This window comes from Macrobrachium rosenbergii, chromosome 36 (assembly GCF_040412425.1).
Source record: "Macrobrachium rosenbergii isolate ZJJX-2024 chromosome 36, ASM4041242v1, whole genome shotgun sequence".
Classification (NCBI taxonomy): Eukaryota; Metazoa; Arthropoda; class Malacostraca; order Decapoda; family Palaemonidae; genus Macrobrachium; species Macrobrachium rosenbergii.
This window is the reverse complement of record NC_089776.1, coordinates 14974516-14995854: the sequence shown is the minus strand read 5'-3', so window position 1 is coordinate 14995854 and position 21339 is coordinate 14974516. Positions and strand designations below refer to the sequence as shown.

The following is a 21339-nucleotide window of genomic DNA, read 5'->3' as shown; positions in this document are numbered from 1 at the left end:
AGAAAGCAAAAACCTACCACCACGAACCACTCTATCAAAAAGAGATAAATCTCTGGCAGAACAATGTTCTAGTAAAGGAAAGCACAAATGACGTAAAACATGTTGCATTGATTTTATAACTTTTATAATTATATGAGGCCTTACGTACAATACCTAACTTACGTGCATCATTTGCTGACAGTTTCATTAGATGTTTCCCAAAAGTAAGATGTGAGTCAAAAGTTACACCAAGAATAGTTAAAGCTTCAGACTCGTGCAGCAAAGTCCCATCCACCTGAAGGGAGGATGGGGTGGAAAATCCGTACGAGATCTGCTAATCAGCAGTGTTTTCGTTTTACTGGAGTTCAGCCTCATACCTCACCGACTACACCATTCACTGATCCGGTCCATGTCCCGACTGAGGCTAAAGGCAGCTTCATTTCTCATAAGTGGAGACTTTACTACAGCCACAAGTGTTGCACCATCGGCATACTGAACAATCTTGTTTTCCAAGCCAACAACCATACAGTTGTATACACTGAAAAGTACACTGGACCTGCCTTGTGGAACTCCAAACACAATAGATCTCTGTTTGCTAAAGATCCCTTCAACAGTAACTCCCTGCTGCCTGCCTGTAAGGAAATCTTGAAGTAAACCTAAAACATATCTACCCACTCCAAGATTCTGAAGTTTATAAATGAGTGCCCTGTGATTTGCTAAATCAAAAGCAGCACTGAAATCTGTTTGAATTACTCTATGCTCAAACCACTTAAAAAGGTTCTCTTGCAAATGGCAAGTTGAATCTAAAAGAACATCACAGGTACCTAACAGCTTCCTATATGCATATTGACTATCAGCTAACAATCCTTTAGATTCCACATACTTATACAATGGCTTAAAAATAAGTTTTTCTACAACTTTTGAGACCACAGGGAGAATAGAGATTCGCCCGTATAGTTACTGCAATCTAGATATGCCATGCGCTGGAACAGGCACTGTATTACAGTACTAAGTTTGCGCAGATACTATGTTGACCTAAAAATCTATGGAATCTACTAATCTTTGGAGTAAACACAATAGAAACCTTTTCAAAACAATGGGAAGAAGCCATCAGGATTTTCACCCCAGCTATCAAAATAATCAAGAATGTTCTTAACATCCGTACAGAAAAATGCAAATTTTGTAAGAACAGATTCATTATGACAAGTATCAGGGAGAGGGACATCCTCAGCTGATTGCTTAACTTTAAAAGTTCGGTGAATCACTTCAGCCTTTTCCTTAGGACCAGTAACCAATCTACCTTCGTCTGTTAGTGGTGGTGGAATGGAAGACGAGTCTGATCCAAAGAGAGGTGATGCTAATTTGGTTCACCACATATGAGGCTGAGTAATTCCTTCAAGTTTCCTCCTTAAGGAATTATTGTAATTTCACTGAGCAATATGGTAAATTCTATTCTCAGCATGGCGAGACAAAAAAAAAATGGTGTAATTTTCATGTGAACGATTTCGTCTCCATGTATTGAATTTGGTCTGTTTGTCATGGTAAGCTCGTCTACATGTGTCATCAAACCATAGGTGGTCATTTGTCCTGAATTTGATGACCTTTCTAGGGACATACCTTACTAAAATAGCCATAATCATTTCATTTAACTTCTTCATGGGATCTCGATCTGATATAGAGTCTGAAATATCAAGTACCTGACAAGCCTAAATAATGTGATCCCAATTGGCTCTAGATTTTTTGAGCCAGAACATTTTCAGTGGTGTCATTGGGAAGAAACTGATTGAAAGATATTTCCATCTCAGTGGCACAATGATCGAAAGTGGTTACACACTCACAGACCTTGTACTTGACAGTACCCTTAACATCTGTGAATATGAGGTCTAATCTATTACCAGAAATACGCGTGGTTCCTCAATTAGTGGGGCAAAATCAGAGGATACACAGAACTCAAGAGTAGACTGGCCATGTTAATCTGTGGGATTTGAATTAAGCCACTTGCTATGCTTTGCATTGAAGTCTTCACAAATAACGAATGAAGCCTTTGAATCCTGTGACCGAGCCATACTAATCATCTCCAAGAGACAGTCATATATGGAATCGTCGATACTTGGATCGCAGTAAACAGCAAGTAGACGTAAACATTGTAGAACTTACTGAAAATCTTAAAACAAAGAACTTCATGGCAACTACACTCCAAATTTTTCTGATAATAAATAGGTCATCCGGACTTATTGTATACAGCCATACCTTGCGCATGTGGGCTGTTACAAAAATAAATAAAGTCAGGGCCATCAAACCCTGGGATTAAAAACTCATCCTTTGACTTGTTACAACTTACAAGTTTCTCAGATAAAAACCTCAAATTGCGGTTATGGGCACAGCTCTGGAGATCAAGAAAATTTGACCTTAAGCCCCGAATATTTGAACAAAGTACTCTGCAGTTTTTCTTATACCGACAAAGTCGCGGGCGACTGTGGTTTTGAGCTCTGGTCGCACGTCTGTCTGTCACGCTGACCTTGGCTTCACAACTCTTCCTACGCCACTGAAGGGATTTTGTTCAAACTTGGTGCAAATGCAAACTATCATGTTAATATGTGCATGAGAAGAGACCGTCCCTGCTACCTTCTCTCTCTCTCTCTCTCTCTCTCTCTCTCTCTCTCTCTCTCTCTCTCTCTCTCTCTCTCTCTCTCTCTCTTTTCTGGTCAGTCCTGGCAGGTGAAATAAGGTCACGAAAGACTGGAGACTTTAGGAGAAACGAATCTTGGTTGGAGAATGTGGCCATTTGTCTTTCTCTGCACGTACAATACCATAACTGCGACTTCTCAATATTAAATCAGTCAAAATGTTCTTACAGAGAAGTTGGATGGGAATCGGTAGAGGAAGATGCATTGTTTTAACAATACTCTCAGAGGACGTTTGTCGTTGTTGTTGCTCCTACGAACTAAGGAGCGTTCATAAATTCTCGTCATTGGATTTTAATGGTCATTACTAGAAGGTTAGAAGCCTCGATATTTTTTAATATGGCTTGTTCCTCTTCATGTTTTCAGACTTTTTTTTAATGTATGTGTCAAATAAAGCACTATTTTCCACCGTTGAAATATGTAGTCAGAACTCAACTCTGTAGCTCTTCTTGGATTCATTCACAAGACTGAGTTTTTTTAATATTTATTTGAGACGGATCTTTTATTGTTAACGGACATAGTCTTTTCGAGTTCCATATTTAAGACATAATGGGTATGTAAAAAAAGCTGACTTTTAGATCATACTTGCTGTGAAAGCAATTACAAGGATTTTTTTTTTAGTAAAGAATGAAATGAATGGGGCATCCAAACGAGAGTTGGGATGTCAACCCATCTCGTAGTTTTGCGCGCCAGAAGTACCCAGTTGGTACAAAACAAAATCATAAGTTTTGCAAACACTCCCGGAACGTTCGCTACACAACTGTAGCTGAAAAATTCCTTGCAATCCAGCATCTCGAGTGGGCATCCTCTTCATCTCAAATGGAGCCTTTGAAATCGATCGTGAGAAGGCAATACTGTTTGTAGACTAAGCTAAATGTGATGAAAATCTATTAAGTGCAAATAAACATGTGAATAATCAGACAACGCAAAAGTGACTTCGGATATGAATGTATGTGATTTATTTGTCAAGATTTTGGAAATAAAAAGTTCATGCAATCAGTACGTTAAAGAAATATATGCATACTCGCAGGTATAGCCTTATACACTCGAAAGTCCCAAATATGTTTCATAAATTACGAAACCAGTACAAGTTTTCACATGGAAAGAGTTGTTTATGGAGCACAAGAAAGACGATCTATGTGTGTCATATACTCTAACCTTATCGGGCATTCTGCTAATCGGCTTTGTAGTTCGGCTGTCGGAGAGAGAGAAATGCATTCTAGATTTGATTAAGCGTTTGAAAACGAACAACTTATGATAGGTTTTCTTAACTTTGACGTTTAGGGTGAAATGGGATGAGGGAGATCTGATTCTGAGCGGGAAGACCCCATGACAAAAAGATATAGCTAGAAAGAGTCGTTCAAGTTCTTTGAGTTTTGAAAAGGCCAAATGGAAGATTTTTCCAGAAAAGGTTATTGATGGATCCTGTAGGACTCCATTGAAAATAAATTGAGTGCAACTAGGGTTATTTCTTCATGGAAGGTCATTGACGGCTAGGATGAGAAAGGGTGTGCACGGGAGAACTTAATCCTAAATGGAAATGAACACTCAAAGACTTGGAATCTTGGAAAAAGTTTCAATTTCTTTCCTCAAACAGAAAAATGCTAAATGGAAAGAACTTCTAAAAGTAAGTCAATAAACGTAAAATGAAAGGGAAAGCTGAATTCTATTGGACTCCGCAAAAAGTATGTAAACGCGAGCGCCTCCTGCTCTCTGATGGTCTGTCAGTCACGTGCTCCTCAGGGGAAGTGAATTGAGTGCTCGCGAGCACTGATGCAGCACGTTCCATAATTTCACATTTAGAAATAAATACAGTTTCGTTAAGCTGTGAGGGTGCCGCTAGACAAAATTGCCCACCCAACACCTAAAGAAAAGTAAATTTTTTTTTTTTACTCAAATGTATATGTACAGTATATAATCGTATAATTTACCAATTTCTGCTATTGTGTTTGTATATGGGCATATTTTCTGTACAAACTCTATTTTACTCGTAATTTTTTTGTTTGAATATCATTGTATTTAAGGTAGAAAATCTGATTAGCTAAATAAAATTGCAACTACATTGGCTCTTTGTTTTTCTGATATCTATAATTACATTTTCATGCTGCATAAACTTATATCTATAATTACATTTTCATGCGGCATAAACTTATATCTATAATTACATTTTCATGCGGCATAAACTTATATCTATAATTACATTTTCATGCGGCATAAACTTACTGTACTTCATTCTGAGGAAATGGAAAGAGATTTGCTTCCAGTAGGTCTCTTAAGAAAATAGAAAAAAAAGAAACTTACAAAGACATGTGTTCCTCCTTTACATTTACAAGTTTTCGTCGACGCAAAATATGACAGCTGATATCAAAATTCATATTAATCCTAAACTTTTAGTGTTCGGTACTTAAAAAGTTTAGTTATAATGGCAATGTAAACTATATTAATCTACTATTTAAAAATGATTAAGAAAAAAGAATGTTTGTTGCTCTCGTCTTGAAAAACAAACTGTAGGTTGCTCTTGATGCTGAAAAAGTTGCCCACCTCTGTCCTAAAGGAATAAGCACAGAGTCATTCAGTGAAAATAAAAGTAACGGTTACCGTGGAAGAATTGGCTTAATTTTTCAGAGCCTGTAAAAGGCTCGATGGGGGTGCAAACCCCCAGCGAAGGAAGACTAGAGCCAGTGAGGAATGGGGCCAAGCAAAGGAGCCAATGAGAGTGATTTCAGGCGAGGAGAGCCACCTCGTGTTCCGCCATATGTCGGAAGGCACAAAGAAAAGAAAGGATTCTTTTGTTGCTCAGTGTGGGTATCAAAACTAGAAGTCATATTTTAGAGGTAAATGGAAATGTTGAATTCCAATTTTTACGGTTATATTTTTTCGAAATAATACTCAACACCGCTTCATGACTTACATTTCACGCTTAAGTTCATTAAGGATGTTAAGTAGGTTGTGATGATCAGCTTAATATATGCAATAGATATTGATGATATGTATTTATTTAATAACCTGCAATCAGTATTGATATATAGTCGATACTAATAATCGTGTGTGCGTGTGAGTGTGTGTGTGTGTGAGAGAGAGAGAGAGAGAGAGAGAGAGAGAGAGAGAGAGAGAGAGAGAGAGAGAGAGAGAAACCCTAGCAAGAGTGAAGGATTACGCCGCTGTTAGACACCGGCATTTGGAGTCTTGTGGCAACATTTCCTTCCTTTTTTCAGTGTTCCTGTAAGTGGCTTTGGCGCCATTCTCATAACTCAGGGACCTCTGATCAGTTATTTCCTGACTGGCGCGCTCAGCTGAAGATAGATCCTTGCCAGGAATTGGTTAAAAAAGAAAGGAAAAATTCAATATCGTAGTCAAATTCGCCTTCACTTCAGTTTGTTTTTTTGATTTTCTGTTGTTCGTTGAGATCTATGCCGAATCCCCTATTATGAGGATGTCCACTGCGACTCATACAATCGACGTCATTGAAACTGTCGTATGGTATTGCTAATTTTCTGGAAGGATAATAAATAAGTGAATATAAATAAATATAACAGGAAAATACAGTAGATGCAGGAAGACTTGTCTAAACTAAAACTGCCTTCATAAAAGATTTATGGTCAGATATGAATTGCAGTTAACCCAAGATCTTATAGGAACATGTATAATGCCAGTGGCAAGATACTTGCTTCAGAGCTAACCTTGCTTTTTTTTTTTTTTTGAGTCGGCAATGTCGATTGTAAGATCAGTTTTGTTTAGTCACAGACACACACACACACACACACACACACACACACATATATATATATATATATATATATATATATATATATATATATATATATATATATATAAATAAATTATAAATGTATGTATGTATGTATGTATGTGTATGTGTTTCAGCATAACTGTGAACGCATTGAGCAATTTCAACCAAACTTGGTATTATGACTTACTATCCGGAAAGAATACTGGGTGAATAAGACGTCACTAGCACCAAAGGGAACCAAAGGGGGTTGGGGTGGGAAGGGCTTCCCTGAAACGGGGCTGGTTCTGCCCGTAGACTTAGTAATTAAATAAACACTACGAATTTATCATACCCCTTTTCAGTATACATATAACTTACTATTTGGAAAAGAATACTTTGGGGGTGGGGGTCAGTAAAACATCACTGGCACCAAAGGGGGCAGGGTGGAAAGAGGGTGATGTAAAAATAACCGAAAACGACAGATATCAGTGTCTAATCCAGTTTTTGAGGTTGCTGGGATGAATGGTGACACTTCCAATGCCCTTGAAGTCCAAGTTTGCCTGATAGGAAGTGGGGATGGTGAGAAGGGATGAAAAATAAAATGTAAAAAATTACAGATAGTGTCTAATCCATAGTTTTCGAGGTTTTGAGATAAATAGTAACACTCCCGATGCCCTTTAAGTCGAGGTTCATCCCTGATAAGAACGGAGGTGGGTTGGGTGGTGAGAAGGGGTGAAAAATAATATGTCAAAAATGCTGGGCAATGAAATTGAAGCAGCTGTCTTAACAGGAAAGGGAGAAAGTGAGAGAGAGTAGAGGGGGTGTTAGGGTGGAGAAAGAGGGAAGGAGAGAGAGAGGGAGAGGAAGTGAGAGAGAGAGTAGAGAGGGTGTTAAGGTGAAGAAAGAGTGAGGGAGAGTTAGAGAGGGTGTGAGGGAGATTAGAGGGGGTGTTAGGGAGAGAGAGAGAGAGAGAGAGAGAGAGTTTGTCGGTTGTCATTCAGTTTTCCCTGGCAACGCCGGGTTGGTCAGCCAGTACATATATATAAAATTATAAAGTCACTTTTTGATAGAAGAATTAGTAAATACTAATGGAGCATCCAACAAAAACATTTAAACTAGTTTAAATGGACACTGTGTTAGGAAGAGGTGCATTTCATCGCTCGCTTCCTTGTCTTAAGTTCTGCGGCTCAGCTCAAGTCTTCCCATGTCGCGAGGAACAAAGGCGAGCACTGTATCAAGCGGGCGCAATTCGTTAGGAATACTCCAATAAATCCGGGTGCTAGAAATCAGTGTGTTTTGAAAGGCTGTCTTATCTGTCTTTCTCTGTACAGTTTCTTGGTCCTAATCTACGAAGTCTACGTTGAGCGGAAGTGGGGTTCAAGTATTTTTTTTTATTTTTAAGATTCAGTTCTGAGACTGGTTTTCTTGTTGTTGTTGTTTTTGTTTTTGTTGTTGTTGTTGTTCTTCTTCTTCTTAACAACCTTTCAGAATATGGACGTGGGCATCACTGATGTTCAATACAATTTCGTTGTTGGAATGAATAAATGATTTGAAGTCATCAGGCGTCGTAGATGTCCTGACTTTAACCCAAAGCGATTTGTTTAAGGTCATTTAAAATTGAGGTTACAAACAGTCGAATGCTTTTGGAAGTTGTTAAACATGGCGATCATGTAAATGGTTAAAGCGAAATGTCGCTCTGATGTCATAACGATGTCATATTGCTATAGAAAAATATGACTTTTGTGATGCGTAGACATGGCTTGTACACGACACGAAATCTATAAGGTGAAATGGGTTATCTCTAGTCAGTTTGTATCCGATAAATTTTTAGATGCCATACTTTTCTCCAGTTGAAGTTAATGGACATGTCAAGTTTCATACGATTGATTGTTTTATTCAGTATTTGGATGAGAACACTGGCGTTCAGTATCACATGAGTGTTTAGCCCAAATAAACATTAAAGATTTCATTGTTGGGGTAAATTACAGACTGCCTTGATTTTAGTTGTATTTGTTTTACAAAAATCGAGAATATACACACTTATAATATACTGTAATGTGCGGACTTTTTTTATTGAAAGTAGAACTGAACTTCCCAATTTCGTCGCTGTCTTCAATTTTAGATTGTTTCTAACTTGACTTGCAGAGATCGCACAGTTCACACTACCGAATCTGCAACCCCCCCACAAAAAAAAAAAAAGGAAATCGACATTTTGTATATTGTCATAGGCTTTTCCTTCATGGCAATGACCGGAGTTTTCTGTCAGATAATGTCTGGCAGTTTGAAGAACCCAGGGTCCATATCAGGCCTCTTAGCCCCTTCATTACCCTACTCACAAAGGTCCGTGCTAGAACAAGACCGGTTGACAATCAAGAGTCGTGGCACTAAACAGCTGATTGGGGACTTCATCTTATCGATTTCAACCTTCGGAATTCTAGCTTCGGACGCCCTGCCCTCAGATAAACATCCATCCATTGGTCGTGAGGTCCTTTCTTGGTCCCTTGCTTCTTTTCTTGTTGGCCTCGAGCCCGGGTAGTTGAGGACGGCAATTAAATGAAGTACAGGCTCAGTGCGTCAAAATATGTGAGCCTCATAAAAGATTCGTAAAAGCAAAACAGGCACACTAGCTATGGAAGAAAAGTAAAATTTCAACATATAATAATAATAATAATAATAATAATAATAATAATAATAATAATAATAAAAATAATAAACGATGTCAGGCAGGGCAGGAATCAAAAGTTAATAATTTGCGTTTATGGGAATTTTTAATAATTGCGTTTTGTTTGTTTCTCTCAATTTGTTTATCAACATCTCTCGTCTCAAATTGTTTATCAACATCTCTCATTTTCTTTCTAGTTCCACTTTTAAAAGGCGTCCCATTTCTACAGCTCGGTTTGATACACAGCCATCCGCTGCTTAACGTCCTTTCGCATGTAGGTCCGGTAGTTAACGTGAAAACAAAGTCATTTTGAATTGTATGAGTGAGATAATGATTAATGTGATGTCTGTTCTGTGTAACGCCATGCGTACTCTTGATTTAGTTTTGTTATTATTATTCTCTGCTTTCACATTACTTATTTGTATTCTCAGGTAGGTAAACTGAATGAGAAAAAGATATTAGCCTGCATTTTTTATATTGAATTATTGGGAATAACAAAGCTATGTTATAATACCAAGAAGTAAAATGTCTAGGTCTTTGGGCACTTACATGGCATGATTTACAGATGGTAAGTGGTAAGATATTTTGTCAGTCACTGTAGCTCCATACGGCAAAGCCTCTTGCCTGTTTTCACGGGGGCTTAGGCTGCACCTCTTCTGCTGCTTCCTTCCCTTTTCACTTTCAGACCTAAGACAAGCTGGCGCAATTTGTTACTTGCATTACGGTCGAAGTTAAATAACTAAATGTGGATGATCAACGACGAGATCTTTAGACGGTAGACATGACTTTTCTAACCATACACCGAAACTTTCAATTTTATAAAAACTGAAGCAGCAGCGGACGTTGCATACAGGTGAATTATTGGCAAATTGCTAAGGAATAACGATGCAGTGTTGCTTAGTAGTCGTTTTAATTAAGGATAATGACACCAAAAAGCATTTGCCTCTCAGAAGTACGGGAAGAGTTGCGAGTTTGCTATACGTATACCTTATTTGAACTCTGACTGAGCTAACAATTCAGTTTTTCAATAGAACATAGGGGCAGAGGGGTTAATCATACTAGGTCTCTGTGTCTAGCCTAGTAACCGAGTAATCGACATATTCCCGTAATTGTCTCACAAAGAATCATTTTGATGTATTTAACTCGTGTAGTCTTATGGTTGCTAATGATTAACTACACAAGTATAAATGGATTTGATTCATGTGGTTCATCTTGATAAGTAGAACAACAATGAAAAAGAAGGCTATCGTATGTAACGCCAAAGAACAGTGTTTATATTTCAGTTTTTTTTACATTATAATTTGTCTAGAGAGAGAGAGAGAGAGAGAGAGAGAGAGAGAGAGAGAGAGAGAGAGAGAGAGAGATGCTTAGTCACAGTTTTCCTTTTAGTCGATGAATTCAACGATCTGCTGATTTTACGTGTAACTTTCTTAATACGAATCCAGTATATTACTTTATAAGGATGACTACATATACAGTAGATGGGCTGTACATTCAGAGTAGAGTTTAAAGGAAAAAATGAATGCCAAAATCGTATAATCGGGAGATGAATTGCTGCTGACTCTTGAATGACTCATGAGTCATGATCACAGCTGAGATCCTGCGATAGTAGTAGATTTGAATATTTATGTTCCGCTTCATCACATTGTTTTATCATTTTTGAAGGTTGTAATAATACTTAAAGTCACCGAAAATGACTGTGATAAAAGAATTTATGAAGAGAATCTTAACAAGCAATCTTAAACAGCGTTTGTCATTTGTCTTGTGGGTTGGATTGTGGGAGTGACGTCACGCATTCCTTCTCCCCCAAAGGTGTGGCCCAGCAGCCATATTGGATCCTGGCCTACTCCTCTGCGAATACCCTTTATTTTTCTGAGGTACGTCCGCAAATGCAGCCTGTGTGAGGTTCGTTACGCTCCTCTAAGATTTGTCAAGTGTTTATTCATAGGAATGTCTTGTGAAGCGAGTGCTCGAGTGTGCTTTTCCCGTCCAAAAGACGCCCGAAACGCCATTGTTTGAAATAGGCCCCCGAAACCGTTTCGCGATAACCTGTTGGACGGACCTTCGGAGGAGGAGGAGAAGGATTAGAGCTCGCTGCCCCTCGCAGGAAACCATAGCGAGGCCGGACTGTTTATCTTCATCACTTAAGCCGCCTGTGTCTGAGAGTTGGAGTGGTGGGTAAGGAGAAATGGAAATGTGCAACTAGGGGAGCTACGGACCACTTTATTAATGACAGTTTGGGGCGTTTCCCGTTTCGGGGAAATTTCGGGGAGTCTTCCGCAGCGCCTTCCCTCGACGCATTTCTGGTGCCGTGGTTTTGCCTTTGGTGGAATTGCCAGTGAGGACGGTTGAGATTTAGGTTATCGATGTAGGTGCCCAGACAAGACAACCTCATTTTGGGTAAGACTGCTGTAGCCTAGGCTAGAAGGCATCGGCGATGGTTTGACCCCTCCAGGCTAGCCAAGTTAGGCTAGGCTGGGCCCACTAGCCTGTTACCACAGGTTAGTCGAGCCAGTGTTGGATTAGGGAGCTGGCCTCATTCTGAGGTGCAAATACAGGTGACTTGTCCATCTTGCCGGAGGTAGGCTACACTGTAGCCTCAGTGTAGGCTACCGTAACCCAAGTTAGTCAAAGCAGTGTAATTTAAGATTAACCTCAGTTGGCCCTACGCCTGTGTCTGTTTAGGCTGTTGTTTCCTTAGCATAACGTCCTACCCCAATTTTAGTCAGTGGTCCTACACCTTTGCAGGATTTTTGTCCTGTAGCTGAAGTATTCCTTAGGTTATTTAACATTGTGTTGGTGATTTACCATTGTGTTGGTGATTTGACATTGTGTTGGTGAGGGTAGGTTATTTAACACTGTGTTGGTGAGGGTAAGTTAAATTATTTAACATTGTGTTGGTGAGGGTAGGTTATTTAACATTGTGTTCGTGAGGGTATGATTTATTCTGGCATCATGTAAAAGTAAATTATATTTTCAAAATCTTCATTTTCATTGAAAACTAGAATTTAATTGAAAATCTCTCCAAGTAACTTGTCATTGATGATGCAATTGTTGGGTTCAAGCGAGTTGGTTAATCGAGACCTAGTCTCTGCATTATTGTATTAATTTGGCCTGAACAGTGCCCATAAATTTTATGCTAATAGTTGAGGATAGCCCAGGCTTTGGGACCTTGCCTGATGGTCAAGTTTCTCCACAGCAGTGATGACGTGATTATGATAGGCCGGGCTGTACAAGCTAAGACACTTAAGCAGTACTGTGTTGAGTTGCATTATTAGTGCAAGAAAAAGCTGTTGTGGGCCGGCTTCTACTCCAAGTCTAGTTTGGTTATCGTGGTCAAATATCATATCCTGAACAAGGCTTGTTCTAAGAAAAACTTATGGTAGATCTAAGTAATAGATACACAGTGGGTAATTTAGCGAGAAATGGCAGTTTCTTATAGTATTTTGGTTGCTTATTTACAATGTAATATTATTTTTTGGCGGTCGGCTGTAATTAACCTGTAATTAACACCAGAAGTCCATCCAACAATGGGTTTCCATACGCGATCTTCACAAGACAGAGCACGGCTACATCTGTTTCGAACAGTTCATAACCCGTCCGGCAAGTGCAATAACTTGTTAACGTATGGTTACTGTCCCCCTCCCACCCCAGGCCAATACTAAACACGGCGAAGGGACATTCCAAACAAATGCACTGCCTTGTCAGAAGCCCTAAAGGTTTAGAAAAAACCAGTTTCCAAGGTATTGCACTTGCCAGGCAGGATGTGAACATGCTCTGTTTGGTGAAGATTGTTGGATGGACTTGGATGGACTTCAGGGATTAATTATAGTTAATTACAGCCAACCCCCAGAAAATAAGCAACCAAAATACTATAAGAAACTGCCATTTCTCGCTAAATACCCGCAGTGTATCTATTACTTAGAAATACCAAACTTATAAACTGTATAGTAATTTTACTGTGATTTTTCTGCTGGTTTAAAAAAACTAATATTCAGATGTGTGTTCTATGATCTTCAGTATATTTAAATTATAAATTCATTTTTAGAGGCATAATTGGCTAAAACTGAAGACTACTGCTGCAGCATGTGATCCGATAACTACTAGTATAAGTGCAAAACATCTTGAAGAAAAGTTCTATGTACAGTAAACCCCCCGTATTCGTGGGGGATGCTTACAAACCCCCCCCCTGCGAATAGCTAGAATTCGCGAATACTTAGAACCCTTCTAAAAACACTTAGAACTGCATATTGTGATAGTTCAAACACAAAAAACTAAAAATGCTTATACAGGTATTATCCTACTTATGATGGGGTTAGGTTCCAAAAAAACCCATCGATTGTTAGAAAAACATATCTCGAATATAGCCTAGCCTACACTGGGGTATTAGGTACCATGTATACATATATGGTAGCCTACTTTGTACATACACAGTATAGTAATTATTATCAGCTAATTCTGGAGGTTCATGCAGAGTGACTTATGTTAATTCAATACAAAGAGAAATTGAATAACAAACAAGAGTAAGCTTAGCCTACACTATGGTATATCATATACACATACGGTAGCATAGCCTACATTATACTGTACTCTATATTCACATATCGCACTATACAAACATCAGCATAACGGATATGCATCTTTGCCATGGATCTTTTAAAATGTTATCCCTTAATTCACTGTATCCAATAATATTGTATACATATATTCCTATATTGCTTTTGTTATACAAATTGCTATCATAGTGATCAATGCTTTGGTTTAGAAATCGTTTATGCGGTGTTTATTTTGCTATTTTAACTTGGTTCAGAATGCTTTTCTTGCTTCTAGGTAGTGTAAATGAATCTCTGATACTTTGTTTATGTGGGGCAAGGTTATTTTTCGTTTTACTGTATGAAGTGCTTTTAAGTCGAAATATAACTCAAATATGTCCCGTGAAATTAATTTAGCAATTTTTTTCGTTTATAGATGATGGCCATTTGGGGGCAGTTTTGTGTCAAAAATTAAGATTCCGTTCACTATTTTCACTTGATTTCATCATAATACGAGCTTACGTGTTTATCATTTATCAGTGTAAAATAGTAGTAATGTGTTCTTTCATGCCTAGTAGTTTTGATTAAAATACTTTCTCCCATTTTAATTACGGTTGAGTTTCATCCATGTTGCAGATGCACAATAATTTATAGTCATTAGCAGCTTGAACATTGTTTTCTCAGCTTCACCTACAACTTGCAGCATAAATTTTGCAGTATTTTTCCATGCTGATCTTTTATCCATACCAAGTAAGGGTATAATGTAAAAATATATCGGTCCTATTCTACTTAACATCATTTGTGCTATAACCTACGGTAATTGTGTATTACCGTTCAATGGTTGAAATACAAGCAAAAGGGCTGTTGTTATTTGATTAGGTGATAAACAAAACAACAGTTTCTCAGTTGGTTGTTTATGTCTGTATGCATTTACGCAAGAGTGTAACGCTACTAACAATACTTTCATCATTCTCTGTTACTTTTTTAACTAGAATATGGGGTAAAGATTTGGAGGAACAGCAGGTGGTCTATTGTAGTTTGGTCTCTCTTGCTGCCTGATTGTACGCTGCTGCCTGTGCCCGCGCAAAATTAAAAAATATTTTATAAATATTGTCGTATCGGTGTTAATTGCTTAACCCATTGCAAAATCGAATTATTGTAAGGTGAACTATCGTAACTCGAGCACTACCTAAGTATTTTAATAGTTTTATCACAAAAAATGCATTTAGTCATGAAAATAAGATGAAAATAAAGCAATTAGTTAGTATTTCTCAGTGAAAAATACCATGAATGGTTGGATTTTCAGCAAATAATGCTTTTAGCCTATATGTTACATAGAGAAATGTGTGATTAGGCTAGGTGAGTCTGCGAATTGTGAGACCACGAATACGGGGGTTTACTGTAGTTTACTCGTAAAAGATCCAAAAACTGACATACCCAGGATCTTTTTCACATTATCATTCATTAACCTATTCTAAATTTTTATTTAGTAATATGTTAAATTACAAGTTGACATATTCAGTTGATACTGCAGTATTGATTATAGTTAGGTAAGGTATTATATGCATCATTTCAAATTTGATCCACATTTGAATAGTGACACACATTAGACTGTGATGAACATCAGTATTGCAATGATAACTAGTTACTGTATATGCAAAGGTGTTATATATCATATGCTGTAAAGATCTGGAAAAAATGAGTAGTGAAGGAAAAGGCAGAAATATTATCCTTCCAATGTAGCTTCTCAAGTTCTAGCACCGTTCTCTTGTTGTCACCACTAATGCCCAAAAGCCAGGGTTTATGGTAATCAGTTTTGCAGAGATATATATTTCAGATGTATTTTATTAACAATTATAAATAATGAATTACATTGCAGAAAATCAGATTTTTTCCAAAAGCTTGTTGAAAATTAATAAGTTAATAGGAAAGTTTTAAGTGATAAATTGCATATGAGTGAAAATAAACTTGAATTAGGGCTGCTTTGGCTCATTTTTTAGGTATTTATCTTGTTCAGTGGCCTGAGTAAGCTTGCCATAAGCAAGGTGAGTTGGGTAGGGCATGGCCTACATCAGTGGAAAATGAAATGGTCTTAAATGTCATCAATGACTATTCGTGTCACAGTTTCAGAGAACCTTAGTTGGTCAGTCAGTAGCCTAGATGTAACTCACCCGAAAAGGCAGTCTGTTATGATCATTCCCTAATTCATCTATGGATAGTTTTTTTGACTCGTTGATATTACAGTTTCAGAGAATCCTAATCAGTTAGTCAATCCATATATGTAACTTAAGTGGCAACCCATTATGGTCCTTCCCTAATTCTTTGGTGGATAGTTTTTAAACTCATTTAAAATTAATGTTCCTTGAATTTTGTTCGCATTGTAATATCAGCAGAAGATTTTTTTCTATTGGATTGAGTATTTGATACTGCTATTTAAAGTTGCTGAGAGATGTGATTAGGTGTTTGAATGAAAACAGCGTGAGATTTTTAGGGCGAGGTTTAATGATATGCTAAAGGAATATTGATAATCTAGAAACAGAAAATATAGTACAGAAACAAAGTGTCTGGCAAATCAAGAATTTTGGGTAGTGATAGGTCTCAGGGGGCAATACTTAGTATCTTGGTTTTTTCCATCCCAGTCAGTTTCCTGATGTCCCTCCCCTCTCTTATCAAACAGAAAAGTTCTGAGTTTGAGAAGTGGGGGAAATCATGCAGTTCTTATGCAATGAGGCCATTTAGCCACTTCTAATCTAGTCAACGAGGTTTAACTTTTTTTTTTTAAGTTCAAGTTTATTAATTTTATTCCTTTTTTGATGGATGTATTCATTTCAGTCCTGGTGGCCATTCAGAAGGGCAAATTCATGATTTCTGTCAGTTGAAGCAGCTATGCCTTGTCTTCTAAGGAAAGGCCTTCCCATTCTAAGCTCTTTGTTTTGGTCTGAGTATGGCACTACAAATATTCACCTGTGTGTTGGCATCCTCAGCAAGATGTGACCTGCTTGGTCTAGAGTTCTATATTTGGACAGCTGGTTAGTTCTTGCCAGTTTGTTTCTGCTGAATTTGAAGGTGTGAGATCTGTGTTAGCCTCAGGGCTGGCCGTTTTGTTCAGTGCCAACAAATCTATGCCTTTTCAGATCCAATCAATGATTGATCTGGGGATGAAGGCCAACCCACTCTTTTTGGGTTTTTCCTAACAGAGATAGATAGACAATTTTCTCATGTCTGCCTTTAGACCTCAGGAACTCTGACCAGAGACAAGATGATCGCAGTCTTTTACTGACAGTTCAACTTCTAGATTCTTATGTTAGGAAGTAAAGAAAGAATGAGTGATCTGGTCAGGGTAGCAAAGAAACTTTTTTCTCCTTTGTACAGAGTCCAGAAACATCATTCCTTTACCTTGTTTTGTCCCAGTAACAAAGTGTTATTGAAGACTGGCTCTGCAGGAAAGGGCAAGGTCTTCTTTCAAAATAGTCTCATTCACAAGTTTGCCAGAAATTGTGGAACCTTTGGGAAGACCGAAATATCAATCTGTTTGCAACAATCCTCAGGCATGGGCAGTCAGTGCCTTTCCTTAAGATTAATTGAATTTAGACTATTACTCTTTTTCTCTTTATTTTTGAGGAAACATGCAACAAGTAGTGAGCTGTGCAGAACACAAGGATGAATTTGATAGCTCCTTGATGGCCTCTAAGGGAATGGTTTTCTGAACTTTCATGGTGATATATGTTCCTTGCCTTCTGCCATTCAGGAAGTCTCTTCAGACAGTTTTATTTTAGATCTCATCAAACGTCCACATGCTTCATCTGACCATGTGGAGATTGTCAACCTTCTGTTATGAGCTAGAGGCCTTTCTGGAGTGGCCAGGGAAGCAATCCTTAAGTCTCAAAGGCCCTCCTCTGTTACTGTATCAATAACAGTGATCTGTTTATTGATCTAGGTATCAATAACCGTGATCTGTTTATTGATCTAGGTGCTTGTTCAGAGGGATATTCAGCACCATTACCACCATAGATACCCTGAAGTTCTCTGGTATCTTAGGTATGCAAAGCACTTTTCTTTCCCAGCAATCAAAGGCTGTCTCTTTACTTTGTCTTCACTTTCTACGCCAGGCTAACTGGAATATCGCTCATAATTTGAATTTGAGAGGTTTTCAATCTTTTGAGCTGGAAATTTCAACTCTTCCCACCAGGGTTTACAATGAAATTTGGACATAGTCCTCAAGGATTTAACGTTACCTCAGTTTGACCCTTTGGATAAGGTATCTCTTAAGACTTTTCAGACACTTTCTTTTAGTTTTAGCTCTTGCAATGGTAAAGCATATTAGTGAATTTCAAGCCTTTTCTTCTTTGTAGGCTTTGCTGTAATGGAAACCTCTCTCTTTCATTGCTTAGGGAAAAGACAAAAGTGAAAGACCTTTGTATATTTGTAACAGCACCTAATTTAACTGCTTTGGTAGGCAATGTTATTTGTATTACTAGAATTGTATTTAATGATGGTTACTCTTGTTTTTTTCCAACTTTACGGTACCTCTTCTCTTTTACACACATTAATCATTGTATTTTATTTTGAAGGCAACTGCGAGTAATTTACAATCTGTACAATATATATTGTGGTGTAGAAGTTACGGCTGTAGGTGCATGACCAGGGTCATCTGAAAAAAGGTTGGGTGCTACAACCCTTAGCAAAATGGCTGGGGAGTACATCACAAGTGATATGGGCAAAACAATTTTTTTAAGGGGGTGGGGGGAAAATTTCCAAGGTAGATATTTTATTTTTATTTTGGAAAAACTAACCTTCCAGACCTGTCAGAATTATGGAGTTAGAAGTAGCTACATACAGTTATAAAAAAGTCTAAAAGCAAGTTGTACTTTATGCCATATATGTTTTTGAGTAGCAGCTGCCACCCAGCTTTGCTTTTTTTTTTTTTATAATGTGGACACCTTTTGTTTACAGATGTTGATAAAGAGTGGTCAAAGAATTGCTATGTAAGAAGTGATTCAGTCTTCGAATATCAAATTTTATTTCAGTTGGAAGTTGCTCGGTCTGTGTCTATTCTGTAGAGGTTACATTGGGTCGTGGCTCTTGAGATGTGATGGCGTATACAGTAAACCCCCCCGTATTCACGGTCCCAATATTTGCGAACTCACGTATTCGCGGATTTCTCTGTGGAACGTATTTACCCATTATTCACGGAAAATTCACCCATTCGCGGTATTTTTCACTGAGAAATATTCGCTAATTACTGTATTTTCATATCATTTTCATGACTAAATGCACTTTTTGGGATAAAACTATTGAAATGCTCAGGTATAAGAATTTTTAGAGGGTTTATTTGTGTTTAAACTTTCAAAATAGGCACTTCTAAGTGTTTTTAGAGGGGTGTTAAGTTTGCGGATTTTCGCTGGTGGGGTGGGGGGCGGTTGCAGTACGCATCCCCACGAATACGGGGGTCTTTACTGTATGCCATTGCCACCTTATGTATTTATATAAGCCTGCTTGTTTTTCACTGATTTAAGTGTTCACTGGGTTTGGTAATTGGCATAATTTGGCACCAGTCTGTCTAGGTTAATGAGTTACCGCAATAAAATATATTGTATTAACCTAGTACCTATCTTATCTACATGTCAGGTTATGTTTGTTCAAATGATTGTGCTCTCTTGACCCAAGATCTGTGCAAGGGCAAGAGGTCCAAGTTTGAATTTAGACTGGAAGGAAAATTTACCCTTTGGGAGATAATTTTTACATGAATTTCAGACCTATGAATACAATTTAACCTTTTATCTCAGACCTTTTACGATCTCCAGTTTCATCTTGTCAACTTAGGAACCTTCAATATTTATACTCGGAAAAGTAGTACATAGTTGGGACATTTTGGTCACCCCCCTTTTAAATAAAATTTACCTTTACCCGTGAAGGGTGCATCAAAAGACCTTTTGTTCAGGCTTTTTGTGTATATGGCATGGATGAAGACTGTCATTTAGAGGTTATTGCCCAGTCAAGGTTCGAGGGCATTCATATTTACTCTCCATGCCAGATGTCATGATAATTGTCAAACTTAGGGCAGCAGTTATTGTTTTTGGTTTGTTACTTTGCTGCTTAAGTTTATTGTTACAGCTTCATGTGCTCACCCTTCAGATGACATGCAGGTTCCTAGGGAGAGAAATCATTCGAGTCTTAGGATAAGTGTCTACACAAATGAGTCAGGAGCTAAAAAATGTTATCAACTTTCATGCAGGACATATAGCCCAGGGTCCCATTTCTGTCAAGAATGATAACAGGGACCCCAATGAAATAAAGTATAGGGACTTGAGTCTGAAACATATTACAGTAGGTCCTTGACTTACGCGGGGGATCCGTTCCAGCGCCGCGCTGTAAGTTGGTGTTTTGCTGTTATCAGCGCCATAACCTGATGTTGCATCAAGTTACAGCGCCATTAACTTGATGCCTGTTCTTGCCATTAGCGACATCAACAGCGCTGTAAAATGCCGTTAATGGTGCTGAAAAAGTCCCGTAAGATCGAATCCGCCCTAAGTTGGTGATGCATTGTATAATAGGCATATCCATGGATTTTTTTCATCTTTCTTCTTAATCTGAACTAGTACATATGGTTTTATGTCCAGTATAAGTTGGTCATGTGTAAGTATGATTTAGTAAACAAAATTTCAATTATCAGACACTAATAGGTAATTATTTTGACTCAGCCTGTTTAAACTACCTGATAATATTGGAATTACAATGAAACTTTAAAGTATAGGTTTAGATTACAAAACTTGATGTAAAGGTTCAGCCCAGAACCTCCATAATTTTTTCTCCCAAATGTATATATCATCAATATTATTTAATTTCAGAATTCATGGCGGCCATACGGAAAAAATTAGTCATTGTAGGGGATGGAGCTTGTGGAAAAACTTGTCTCCTCATAGTTTTCTCCAAAGATCAGTTTCCTGAAGTTTATGTTCCAACTGTATTTGAAAATTATGTAGCTGACATTGAAGTTGATGGTAAACAAGTAAGTGTTTTATATATATTTCTGTTCACTCTTCGGGGAAAAAAATCTTTTCCCATCAATTTAAACTTTATCATTTAATTGGAATTCAAATTTTAAGTGGTATATTTTCATAATTTTATTACTGTTGAAATAATAGTGTATGGGGCGTAACATTGCAATGAAATATTTTTCAAACCTAGGGCAGCAGTCATTTTTTGGGTTGTTTTACCTTGCTGCTTAAGTGCATTTTTACAGCTTCATGTGCTCACCCTCCTGATGACACATGTTCCTAGGGAGAGAAATCATCCAAGTCTCAGGGTAAGTGTTTACACAAATGAGTTAGGAGTTGGAAAATGTACTTACAAATTTTCTTGGTTTACAGGTTGAACTAGCGCTATGGGATACAGCAGGACAGGAAGACTATGATAGACTAAGGCCCCTATCCTATCCTGATACTGATGTTATTTTGATGTGCTTTTCAATTGATTCCCCTGATTCATTAGAAAATATTCCAGAAAAATGGACTCCTGAGGTTAAACACTTTTGTCCTAATGTCCCCATTATCCTCGTAGGAAACAAGAAGGTACGTTGTTATGATTTAGACCTGTTTTGTTAAAGGGTAATTGACTTGTTTGATATATGTAATTAAATTCCTTGTCAGTAACTGCTTGTAGTGAAGTCATTGGATTGTAAGTGCTTTGGAGCAACTCCAGACTCATGATCAGAATAATAAAAGGTAGTTAAGAGGATAAAAGGTAGTTTAAGAG

The 21339-nt window shown here is 37.8% G+C and overlaps 1 protein-coding gene across 14 annotated transcripts in view; it reads left to right on the top strand.

Moving 5' to 3' along the window:
• Positions 1–21339, top strand: part of Rho1 (ras-like GTP-binding protein Rho1) — a 208137-nt gene that overhangs the window by 163118 nt on the left and 23680 nt on the right. For 9 of the 14 annotated variants that reach the window (XR_010858447.1, XR_010858448.1, XM_067134681.1 and 6 more), the window contains 2 exons: positions 20433–20593; positions 20955–21155. Coding sequence is in view for 11 of the 14 variants with exons in the window: in XM_067134681.1 (XP_066990782.1) it covers positions 20433–20593; positions 20955–21155 (362 nt within the window). In the remaining 3 variants the exon portion in view is untranslated. Of the gene's footprint in view, positions 1–10791; positions 10958–10992; positions 11231–20432; positions 20594–20954; positions 21156–21339 lie in introns of those variants that run through there. The other 5 variants (XR_010858446.1, XM_067134692.1, XM_067134687.1 and 2 more) reach the window with 3 other exon arrangements.